This window comes from Lepidochelys olivacea (genome assembly GCF_965140295.1).
Source record: "Lepidochelys olivacea isolate rLepOli2 genome assembly, chromosome: 1".
Lineage (NCBI taxonomy): Eukaryota > Metazoa > Chordata > Testudines > Cheloniidae > Lepidochelys > Lepidochelys olivacea.
In genome coordinates this window covers 98,824,154-98,836,893 of record NC_140411.1, presented here as the reverse complement: position 1 = coordinate 98,836,893, position 12,740 = coordinate 98,824,154, and the positions used below count along the sequence as shown (strand labels likewise).

Below are 12,740 nucleotides of genomic sequence, written 5' to 3'. Positions count from 1 at the left end.
GGAGAAGAATGACAGCTAGACCCCCATGGTGGGGGCGACTGACAGCCCAAGCCCCACTGTCATGGGTTGTGGGGAGATATAACCCTGGCTCCAGCCCCGGCCAAAGTCACAGGACTGGAGTGCACAGTCCTGCCTCCAGCTGCAGGATGGGGGCACACAGCCCCAGTTCCAGCCACAGCTGTGTAGCAGGGGTGCACAACTCTGGCCGCAACTGGGGCAGGGTAGGGGGGTGCACAGTCCTGGCCTTGACTGCAGCCACTGACAGCTGAAGCCAAAGAAGTCATGGAGATCTGGTAAAGTCACGGAATCTGCGACTAAATCATATCCTTAGCAATGATAGTGATGATCTTCATGGACTGATGCAACTGCAATTAAAAAGAACTTCAATTATTTAACTTCCAGCAATCATTTTCCATGTCTGTTTACCTTAAAGCAGGGAAAGTACATTAATGTGTTTAAAATGTTTTCTTATATTATTACTGACTTGAAACACAGTCAGCAATTCAGAGTGAGAGGTCACTTGTATGGTAGATGTTAGCCACCAAGTAACAGCTGCAGACTACAATGCTGGTTTCAAAAACAGCTATGTACTTCAATATTATTAATTAGGAAAGCTGTTCAAGAATATATTTGGAAGTTCTTCAAATGGCCTCTGTATATTTCCATTTATGGGATGCATTGATTGTATGCTCCTTAGGCAGTGGAACTTCAACTTGCAGTGCCTGTTGGAGTGCTTATGCCCCCTTCACATCTCCCCTCAGCATTAGCAGACATTTTGAATGTGAGGCTATATAAATGGATGTGGCATTCTGGCCACCTCCGTTCCTTTCTGCCATGCCCAGGAACAGCTCCGTGATTTGGCTGAGGTCTGGTCTTCAGTACCTTTTTATGATTAGAACTGTGGTTCTTTGAGATGTTATTGTCAATGCGGATCCCATGACCCACCCACCATCCCTTCTTTTGTGGTGCTCAACAATATGGGCTTCAAATTTTGAGGGAACTGAAGAAACATCTTTGTTGTCCTGCCCTTGATGCCTTTGTACAGGAGTGTGAGAAAACACAGGGCACATACATGGTCCCAATGAAAACTTATAAAAAAACCAACATGAGGCTTATGGCCACCTAGAATGAGATCCATACAAACTACACCTTGAAGAACCAGTTACTTAAGTAACCATTATTTCCCAATGTGCTTCAACTCTTCAGAGGAGTCTTGTGTCCCTTTTTCCAGACTTACACCCCCCAGAAAGGACAAGTTTCTCATCTGGGCTTGTGTTCACTCCACCTCATGATGTGGGTGATAGAATTTTAATGGCTACAGAGTGGACTTGTTCTGTAGATGTGTAAAGGTTTTTACCTAATAACAGGAAAGGGTCTACACATGCATGTTATATTAGCAAATGAAAAAGGGTTTTATTATGAGCAGATAATAATAATATTGTTCCACATATGGCACCAGTTCAGTCCATATTAGGTAATTTACTGTATATGAAATCTGCTTATCTTTTGTTATCTTGTATGTGGTTACACTAATCTGCATTGTATTTGGGTATTGATAAATCACTGTTTACTCAAGTTTTGGTTAAGAAGTTTCTTAAAGAATTATTTAACCTTTATCTTCCAATTAAAGTCTGTACACCTTTTTGAAACCTTCATTTGGTTCTTTTTCACTTCATAAAACAGCCTTTTGAGCCAATGAGTGAATGTTCTTTTTTTAGTTGTCTATTAAGACAGTTTTCATAATGGTTATTACTTGAGCAACAAGAGTCTGAACTACAAGCATTAATGGCTGACCCATAATTCACAGTTTTTATGAAGATAAAGTAGTATTAGGCCCTCACCTCACCCAAAATTCTTGCCTAAGATGGTTACTGACTTTCATATTAGTCAGTCTGTCAATTTACCTATACTTTTCCTGAGATCACATAGTCATCAGGTCAGTCTAAATTGCATACCCTAGATGCAAAATGACATTAGCCTGCTGTCTGAACAGAACTAAAGAGTTTAGACAACCTAGACTTTTTGTCTCTTATTCGGGTAGTAAAAAAGGCCAAGTGTTACTGCACAGTTTCTAAGTGTGTTAGAGTGTATATTCATGAGTCTTATAAATTAGTAATAATCTCTTCCCCAGAAGGGAATAAGGTCCAATTCCACTAAAGTCAAAGAAGTGCCTATGGCATTTAAAAGACCTGTCCCACTTATTGAAATATGTAAGGCTGCAACTTGGAGTTCCATCCATACTTTTACTAAACATAATCCTCTAAATTTGGCGTCAAGATCAGGTGCTAGATTTGGCAGGCCAGTTCTTTAATCACTTTTTAATTGGGAATCCATGTAATGGGATTACTGAAAGCTAAACTATCCCAGGAGTGGGAATATGCAGAAGCTACACAAAGAAGAAATTAATATTACTCACCTGTATCCAGACCCTGCATATGTATACAGCCACACCTTACCCCTGTTTCTCTGAGTCCTGATTTCCAAACAGGACCTGAGGGAGATGCAGAAGGAACTGAGGTGGCTGGAGTGCTATGCCTCCTTTTATGGCACTCCATCAGGCACTGCTAATTAAAATGTCACCCTCTAAACTGCACCTGATCAGCTCATCCTACAAGTGTGAATATGTAGAGTCCAGTTCGAAGAACTGCAGTTACAAGTGAGTAACTATCATTTTTGTTGTTGAGAAATTTTATTTTTCCCCTTCATAATCCATTTTTTCTGATTAAGAGCGCAAGATAGGGTAAATTAACAGAATAGTGGACTTTATTGCAAGATTCGTGATTCTTTATGTGACAGTGTTCTGAGCACTTCCTGGTCAAAAAGTGCTTAAACTCAGGCTCAGCCTGGCTCTTCTGTTGCTCAAGGAGAAAGATGTACAAATTAGTTGCTTGGGAGAGACACAGAGGAATGTAGATATGTAGGGCTTCACTCCCAGGGTTATTTGACTGGTCTGAAGCTAAGGCTGGAAGAGTTCTCTCTTGCTTTTATCTTGTTTAGAGTTTTGTTATGAACAGTCTGAAGAAAACCCTGGCTGACTATCACTGTATTTTGTTTTTGCTGAATCTGGCCACAGTCTTACACATTACACATTTCTTCTGCTTTAGGGAATGGATGACAGTACTTTTGAGAAGAAATACAACACTATAGGAATGGATATAATTCAAACTCACCAAATGTTCTGTCAAGAAGTTCTTAAACTGCTTCCTGGGCAAATGGCTGTTGTCAGCAATGGGAGGGTAAGTAAAAAAACAGTCCATTTTCTTATTCTCCATGTATGTTCTCTTCCTCTCCTTGAACTTTTATGTAATGCCAAGGTGTCAAGGTTCCTCCCCCACTCTGAACTCTAGGGTACAGATGTGGGGACCTGCATGAAAACCTCCTAAGCTTACTTTTACCAGCTTAGGTTAAAACTTCCCCAAGGTACAAATTAATTTTATCCTTTGTCCTTGGAATATCCACTGCCACCACCAAACTCTAACCGGGTTTACTGGGAAACGTAGTTTGGACACGTCTTTCCCCCCAAAATCCTCCCAACCCTTGCACCCCACTTCCTGGGAAAGGTTTGGTAAAAATCCTCACCAACTTGCATAGGTGACCACAGACCCAAACCCTTGGATCTGAGAACAATGAAAAAGCAGTCAGTTTTCTTACAAGAAGACTTTTAATAGAAATAGAAGTAAAGGAATCACCCCAGTAAAATCAGGATGATAGATACCTTACAGGGTAATTAGATTCAAAACATAGAGAATCCCTCTAGGCAAAATCTTGAGTTACAAAAAAGACACACAGACAGAAATAGTCATTCTATTCAGCACAGTTCTTTTCTCAGCCATTTAAAGAAATCATAATCTAACACATACCTAGTTAGATTACTTACTAAAGTTCTAAGACTCCATTCCTGTTCTATCCCCGGCAAAAGCAGCATATAGACAGACACAGATCCAGACCCTTTGTTTCTCTCCCTCCTCCCAGCTTTTGAACGTATCTTGTCTCCTCATTGGTCATTTTGGTCAGGTGCCAGCGAGGTTACCTTTAGCTTCTTAACCCTTTACAGGTGAGAGGATTTTTCCTCTGGCCAGGAGGGATTTTAAAGGGGTTTACCTTTCCCTTTATATTTATGACATAAGGTAATGTATATTACTTTCTTACTCTCCACAGTGTGGCTAGAATGTATACTCGCTTTTGTTTGTTTTTTCTGTAGTTCTTTATTACGGATTTCATTTGCAGTCATTAACTACTCAGGAACATAGGATATGCCATGCTGGAATTGACCAGGTGTCCATCCGGTTCAGTATCTTCTTTTCTGACAGTGTCCAGATATGTGAAAAGAATATGTGAGAAACTCTGCGATAGTAGTTATGGGATCACCTGCCTCCAGGGAAGGTTTCCTCCAAACTCCAATAGTTAGAGGTTGTCTTATGCCATAGTGTGAGGGTTTATATCCCTTCCAAAATTCTTTTATAAAAATGTGTATTTGTATAACTTGCTCAACAGTTCTCAGTCTGAGGTTTTTAAATATTCTGGAGGCTATCAAAAGGCCATGGAGGCCCAACCACTGCCATTCTTTTTTAGTTTTCTTAATATGAGTAGGTTTGGAAATTTGAGTCTTTGCTGTGCCTGCGGGACTTCTTGTTTTTATCCTTCATTTCTTTCAAATTGTTATTGTAAAAAGATTTTATTAGTAGTGCTAGATGGTAGTTGCCTCTGAAGCAGCAGCTAGATCTGTGACTTCCCTCTTGTCCGGAGAGAGATAGTGGAAGGTCCTCTCATGGATCAGTAACTGATTAAAAGACAGAAAACAAAGGGTAGGAATAAATGGTCAGTTTTCAGAATGGAAAGAGGTAAATAGTGGTGTCCCCCAGGGGTCTGTACTGGGAACAGTGTTGTTCCATGTATTCATAAATTATCTGGAAAAAGCGGTAAACAGTGAGGTGGCAAAATTTTCAGATGATACAAAATTATTTGAGATAGTTAAGTCCAAAGCAGACTGTGAAGAGTTACAAAGGGATCTCACAAGACTGGGTGACTGGGTAACCTGTGGCAGATGAAATTCAATGTTGATAAATGCAAAGTAGTGCACATTAGAAAACATAATCCCAACTATGCATACAAAATGATTTGGTCTAAATCAGCTATTACCACTCAAGAAAGAGATCTTGGAATCATTGTGGATAATTCTCTGAAAAGATCTGTTCAATGGCAGTCAAAAAAGCTAACAGAATGTTAGGAGCTATTAGGAAAGGAATAGATGATAAGACAGAAAATATCATAATGCCACTACATAAATCCATGGTATGCGTACATCTAGAATACTGTATGCAGTTCTGGTCAGCTCATCTCATAAAATATATATTAGAATTGGAAAGGTACAGAGAAGGGCAACAAAAATGATTAAGGGTATAGAGCTTCTGTAAGAGGAAAGATTAAAAAGACTGGTACTTTTCATCTGACTAAGGGGAGATGATAGAGGTCTATAAAATCATGACTGCTGTGGAGACAGTGAATAAGGAAGTATTATTTACTCCTTCACTAACATAATAATCCAGATCACTCAATAAAATTAACAGTCAGCAGGTTTCAAACAAACAAAAGGTAGTATTTCTTCAGACACCACACAGGCAACCTGTGGAACTCATTGCCATTGGATGCTGTGAAGGCCAAAACTATAACGGGGTTCAAAAGAGAATTAAATAAGTTCATGAAGAATCGGTCCATCAGTGGCTCTGAGCCAAGATGGTTAGGGATGCAACCCCATACTTTGGAATTCCTTAGCCTCTGATTGCCAGAAGCTAGGAGTGGATGACAGGATGGATCAGTTGATGATTGCCTGTTCTGTTCATTCCCTCTGAAGCATTCCTTACACTGGCCACTGTTGGAAGACAGGAAACTGGGCTAAATGAACCATTGGCCTGACCCAGTGTGGTAGTTCTTCAAGACTGTATTATCTTCTGATGTGCAGGTAAGAGAAGATCTTTCCTTTGAAGGGGAAGGATTGTCAGGTAACAAAACTGATGAGACCATCGCTAGGTCAGTTGCAACGTCTGTGGTACTATCACTACCTGCCTTAAAGAAGAGATTATCTTTTTTTGGGCTTCTACCACCAGACACAATACACTAGTACCCAAGTCCTTTCTTTTGTTCAGAGGAGATATCAGTCTCATCCTCAGCAATCCTATCTAGCTATCAATAGCCATCTCAAACATAAAACAGGAAGACAGATCTCTTCGTCAGAGGATAAGTCTCAACTTCAGCCTCCTGTTCTCAATTTTGACAGATTTGTTCGTAGCACAGAACCAGTGGCCCAGCCATACCACTTCTCTTGCACACTGTGACACTTAAATCCATTTTGCATATAGAAATAATTAGTATTTTCATGTAGCTAGTATAGTTAGTGTGATTTTTTGTATTAATTTAATGCCTGTTAGTTTGAAAAATAAATAAAGAAATAGATAACCTTTTAGAAATAGGGACTTCCCCAGTACCATCATTTAGCTGAGGTGACTGATGTGATGTCCTTAGGCTTCAAAACTTGTCCCTCTTGTGATGCAGCTGAAAGATGTGACTCTTTTGCCTTAGAGAGGGGCATATCCCCAATAGGTGCTCCATCTGCTGTTCCTTTTCTAAGAGGACACGGAAGGCAAGAAAAACTAGCCTTAGATTATTTCTCATGAAGCGTTTGATGAGAACCTCCTCACAACTGATGGGGATGATGAGTCATCTATCTGCTGCCCAACCGGGAAAACCGAGAAGTCTGCTGCTTGCCAGGAGCTAGGATTCACGATGTGACAGAGAGACTGCCAAGACTTATCAAGCCCTCAGATTGCTACCCCTTCCTGCTTCTCCACGTGGGCACCAATGATACTGCCAAGAATGACCTTGAGTGGATCACTGCGGACTACGTGGCTCTGGGAAGAAGGATAAAGGAGTTTGAGGCGCAAGTGGTCTTCTCGTCCATCCTCCCCCTGGAAGGAAAAGGCCTAGGTAGAGACCATCGAATCGTGGAAGTCAACGAATGGCTACGCAGGTGGTGTCAGAGAGAAGGCTTTGGATTCTTTGATCACAGGATGGTGCTCCAAGGAGGAGGAGTGCTAGGCAGAGACGGGCTCCACCTAACGAAGAGAGGGAAGAGCATCTTCGCAAGCAGGCTGGCTAACCTAGTGAGGAGGGCTTTAAACTAGGTTCACCAGGGGAGGGAGACCAAAGCCCTGAGGTAAGTGGGGAAGTGGGATACCAGGAGGAAGCATGAGCAGGAGCGCGTGAGAGGGCAGGGGTCCTGCCTCATACTGAGAAAGAGGGATGATCAGAAAGTTATCTCAAGTGCCTATACACAAATGTAAGAAGCCTGGGAAACAAGCAGGGAGACCTGGAAGTCCTGGCACAGTCAAGGAATTCTGATGTGATTGGAATAACAGAGGCTTGGTGGGAAAGCTCTCATGGATGGATGGATATAAACTGTTCAGGAAGGACAGGCAGGGCAGAAAAGGTGGGGGAGTTGCACTGTATTTAAGGGAGCAGTATAACTGGTCAGAGCTCAAGTATGAAACTGCAGAAAAACCTAAGAGTCTCTGGATTAAGTTTAGAAGTGTGAGCAACAAGGGTGATGTTGTGGTGGGAGTCTGCTATAGACCACCAGACCAGGGGGATGAGATGGACGAGGCTTTCTTCCGGCAACTCAGGGAAGTTCTAGATCGCAGGCCCTGATTCTCATGGGAGACGTCAATCACCCTGATATCTGCTGGGAGAGCAATACAGCGGTGCACAGACAATCCAGAAAGTTTTTGGAAAGGGTAGGGGATAATTTCCTGGTGCAAGTGCTGGAGGAACCAACTAGGGGCAGAGCTCTTCTTGACCTGCTGCTCTCAAACCGGAAAGAATTAGTAGGGGAAGCTAAAGTGGATGGGAACCTGGGAGGCAGTGACCATGAGATGGTCGAGTTCAGGATCCTGACACAGGGAAGAAAGGAGAGCAGCAGAATACAGACCCTGGACTTCAGAAAAACAGACTTTGACTCCCTCAGGGAACAGATGGGCAGGATCCCCTGGGAGAATAACATGAGGGGGAAAGGAGTCCAGGAGAGCTGGCTGTATTTTAAAGAATCCTTATTGTGGTTACAGGGACAGACCATCCCAATGTGTAGAAAGAATAGTAAATATGGCAGGCGACCAGCTTGGCTTAACAGTGAAATCCTTGCTGATCTTGAACACAAAAAAGAAGCTTACAAGAAGTGGAAGATTGGACAAATGACCAGGGAAAAGTATAAAAATATTGCTTGGGCATGCAGGAGTGAAATCACGAAGGCCAAATCACACCTGAAGTTGCAGCTAGCAAGTGATGTTAAGAGTAAGAAGAAGGGTTTCTTCAGGTATGTTAGCAACAAGAAGAAAGTCAAGGAAAGTGTGGGCCCCTTACTGAATGAGGGAGGCAACCTAGTGACAGAGGATGTGGAAAAAGCTAATGTACTCAATGCTTTTTTTGCCTCTGTCTTCACGAACAAGGTCAGCTCCCAGACTGCTGCACTGGGCAGCACAGCATGGGGAGGAGGTGACCAGCCCGCTGTGGAGAAAGAAGTGGTTCGGGACTATTTAGAAAAGCTGGACGAGCACAAGTCCATGGGGCCGGATGCGCTGCATCCGAGAGTGCTAAAGGAGTGGGCGGATGTGATTGGCCATTATCTTTGAAAACTCATGGCGATCGGGGGAAGTCCTGGAAGACTGGAAAAAGGCTAATGTAGTGCCCATTTTTAAAAAAGGGAAGAAGGAGGATCCTGGGAACTAAAGGCGAGTCAGCGTCACCTCAGTCCCCAGAAAAATCATGGAGCAGGTCCTCAAGGAATCAATTCTGAAACACTTAGAGGAGAGGAAAGTGATCAGGAACAGTCAGCATGGATTCACCAAGGGCAAGTCATGCCTGACTCATCTAATTGCCTTCTATGACGAGATAACTAGCTCTGTGGATGAGGGGAAAGCAGTGGACGTGTTGTTCCTTGACTTTAGCAAAGCTTTTGACACTGTCTCCCACAGTATTCTTGCCAGCAAGTTAAAGAAGTATGGGCTGGATGAATGGACTATAAGGTGGATAGAAAGCTGGCTAGATTGTCGGGTTCAACGGGTAGTGATCAATGGCTCCATGTCTAGTTGGCAGCCGGTACCAAGTGGAGTGCCCCAAGGGTCGATCCTGGGGCCGGTTTTGTTCAGTATCTTCATAAATGATCTGGAGGATGGTGTGGATTGCACCCTCAGCAAGTTTGCAAATGACACTAAACTGGGAGGAGAGGTGGATACGCTGGAAGGTAGGGATAGGATACAGAGGGCTCTAGACAAACTAGAGGATTGGGCCAAAAGAAATCTGATGAGGTTCAACAAGGACAAGTGCAGAGTCCTGCATTTAGGACGGACGAATCCCATGCACCGCTACAGACTAGGGACCGAATGGCTCAGCAGCAGTTCTGGAGAAAAATACCTAGGGGTTACAGTGGACAAGATGCTGGATATGAGTCAACAGTGTGCCCTTGTTGCCAAGAGGGCCAATGGCATTTTGGGATGTATAAGTAGGGGCATTGCCAGCAGATCGAGGGACATGATCGTTCCCCTCTATTCAACATTGGTGAGGCCTCATCTGGAGTACTGTGTCCAGTTTTGGGCCCCACACTACAAGAAGGATGTGGAAAAATTGGAGTGAGTCCAGTGGAGGGCAACAAAAATGATTAGGGGACTGGAACACATGACTTATGAGGAGAGGCTGAGGGACTGGGATTGTTTAGTCTGCGGAAGAGAAGAATGAGGGGGGATTTGATAGTTGCTTTCAACTACCTGAAAGGAAGTTCCAAAGAGGATGGATCTAGACTGTTCTCAGTGGTAGCTGATGACAGTACAAGGGGTAATGGTCTCAAGTTGCAGTGGGGGAGGTTTAGGTTGTATATTAGGAAAAACTTTTTCACTAGGAGGGTGGTGAAGCACTGGAATGCATTACCTAGGGAGGTGGTGGAATCTCCTTCCTTAGATATTTTTAAGGTCAGTCTTGACAAAGCCCTGGCTGGGATGATTTAGTTGGGGATTGGTCCTGCTTTGAGCAGGGGGTTGGACTAGATGACCTCCTGAGGTCCCTTCCAACCCTGATATTCTATGAAAAAAGGGCCTACCAGACTTGAACAGCCATTATAATTGAGTGCTCCTTTGAGTTGTTGCTCAGATCTGAGCTCCCATGCTCACTCTTCAAAGACGTCTCAATCTACTGAGACCAGCAGAGCATCTAAGTCATTCTATACCCAGTCATCTGAAAGGAATAGGAAGAAATATGGTTCCCACCACGAGCACAGGCCTAGTTCTTTCCTTTGCCTTTGGCGTCTCATAAAGAGAGGCACAGATCTTCTCAGACTACTCAGTCAAAAGATGGTTCATGGTTCAAATTGGGTCCTTCTGACAACCTGACAGAACCAGTCACCAAGCAATGGTACCATCTGAAGTAGAGCACCATCCTTTGCCTTGTATGATCCATTGGTACCAACCTTGGTGCACTTGATGCCAGAGACCCTGGCACCCACACTTCCGGTGCTGATCATTATGGTATGGTTGCTCTCTGCATCAACCCTCTCAACACCAAAGTTTTTCTTGGTACTGAACAATTTGATGGTTACTCCACAGCTTGAGTCACCACTACTGTCTATGACTATGAGAGTGCCCTTTATGGTACTACGTGCCAACACTGCTACAGTACCAAACACCTCTTCAGGGACCACAAGGAGACAGTCTCTAGCTCAGCCTGTGACTCCTGTTAGGGTAGCCTCACCACAGCTACCACTGGAAGCACAGCAGGGAGGCGTCCCATTCATATGAACTCTACTGGTGAGGCAGGGAGTCTGGGACCTGGTGCTATAGACAAAGGCCTGAGAATTCTAAGAACAGCCGTCATGGTTGTGATCCCTAGTCCCTTAATCCTATCTTGTACAATCTTGGCCCTACTGAGTTCCTTGGGGCATGCACCCGACAAGGGAACTGACTTCTACTGCCTCCTCTAAGCCTAGATCTCTGTTTGGGATACAAGTATTAATTTAGAGATAGAACCTAGTAGCTCTGAAATAGTTCAGTAAATGACCTTTGCCCTCTGGAGAGAGAGTTGTATGCTTTATATGAGTTTTATTACAAATTAATAAAGAGAGCAAACTTAAAATCAATTAAACTTCTAACTAATTAAGAATTAAACAGCACAATTATCAAGTCAAAATTACAGTTGGAATTGAGGTAATAAATCAGGAATTTGACAGTAACATGGAATGAAACCAGCAATTGACCAAATCATTGGTTGAACACAGCGAAGAATAAATCATGAAGTTGACATAGTATATGATCAATTCTTATACATACATACCTGGAAATCTAAAGTGGCAAGGTTGATATTTACTAGGTGAGTTTTACTTTCTCAACTAATTTATCTCTCCTGTATTAGTGTGATTAACAACCCACAAATTTCCTTGCTAGGATAGAGTAGTTTTACTCAGGCATTCTTTTATAGCCCAGAGTAATGCAATCTGTTTTAAAATAGGATTTACTTAAAATTTGGATACACAACATACATTCTCATTCAACATTAAAAAGTGTTAGACTGGTTCGTTAGGTAAAAAGGTTCCATTTTAAGTCAAAAAGAAAAGGAGTACTTGTGGCACCTTAGAGACTAACAAATTTATTTGAGCATGAGCTTTCGTGAGCTACAGCTCACTTCATCGGATGCATGCCGTGGAAACTGCAGCAGACTTTATTTATACACAGAGAATATGAAAAAATACCTCCTCCCACCCCACAGGACATTTCTTTTTGCGAATACAGACTAACACGGCTGTTACTCTGAAACCATTTTAAGTCACTTTCCAAAGAGGATCTGCCCTTCAAATACTTGGATCTCAGGGGCAATAGTTATTCATTAATTTAGTGTGCAATTTTACTTAGATTAGGCAACCATTGATTCACTGGCTCATGGTGTACACGTAAGAGGTCTAGTCAAGTGCTTGATGAATCCGCTTATGGCTGACAAGCCCCAATTAAAGAGCGACACAGCTTGTTACAAATTTCACAGCTCCGTGTGTTGTCTGAGTTGGAGTCCAAGATTACAGGACGCTGCTTTCTTCTTTCTCACTTTGCTTCCGTCCTCTGGACAAAAGCTGCTTCATGTTCAGCTGCACCCAGTGCCAGATATTCCCTCAAGATTGGGTGGGATTCTGCGTACTACTCCCAGCTTTCTACACTGATGTTGAACGACTTCATATTATTTTTGTATACATTTTAGTACCGCCGTAAAAGGCAGCCCTGCTTTCTAGAGCCATCTCAAATCTTGTTGTGCAAAATATTATTAGCAATAGAGTCTCCTCCCATTCTCCTGACAGGACTGTGCCATTGCAACCTTCTCTTCTTGATAGTAGTTTCTAAGTGTGTTAGTCCTGCATGCTACAGCACCTCTGTGTTTGGTATTTTGTCTTCCCACTGTATTTCCAGGATCTTGTGCAGACATCTCATGTGGAAGCTGTTCAGTCTCCTGATGAGTCTAGCATATGTAGTCCACATTTCTGAACAATGAAGCGGGGATGACAGCACACAAGTCTCGTAGCTTCGCATCTTCACCTCAGTTCATAGTTTGCTGTTATTCCATGTACGTTTCTGTAATAGCCTGAAATTCTTAGCTGCTTTTCCAATTCAGTTAATCAGTTCAGTCTGAAGGTCAAGATTCCTGCTAATCATAGAACCCAAGGGTCA

The 12,740-nt window shown here is 42.8% G+C and overlaps 1 protein-coding gene across 1 annotated transcript in view; it reads left to right on the top strand.

Moving 5' to 3' along the window:
• UGGT2 (UDP-glucose glycoprotein glucosyltransferase 2) overlaps positions 1-12,740 on the top strand; it is a 306,688-nt gene that overhangs the window by 163,360 nt on the left and 130,588 nt on the right. Inside the window, exon 22 of the mRNA XM_084618017.1 lies at positions 3,105-3,236. Coding sequence (XP_084474143.1) covers positions 3,105-3,236 — 132 coding nt within the window. The remainder of the gene's footprint in view (positions 1-3,104; positions 3,237-12,740) is intronic.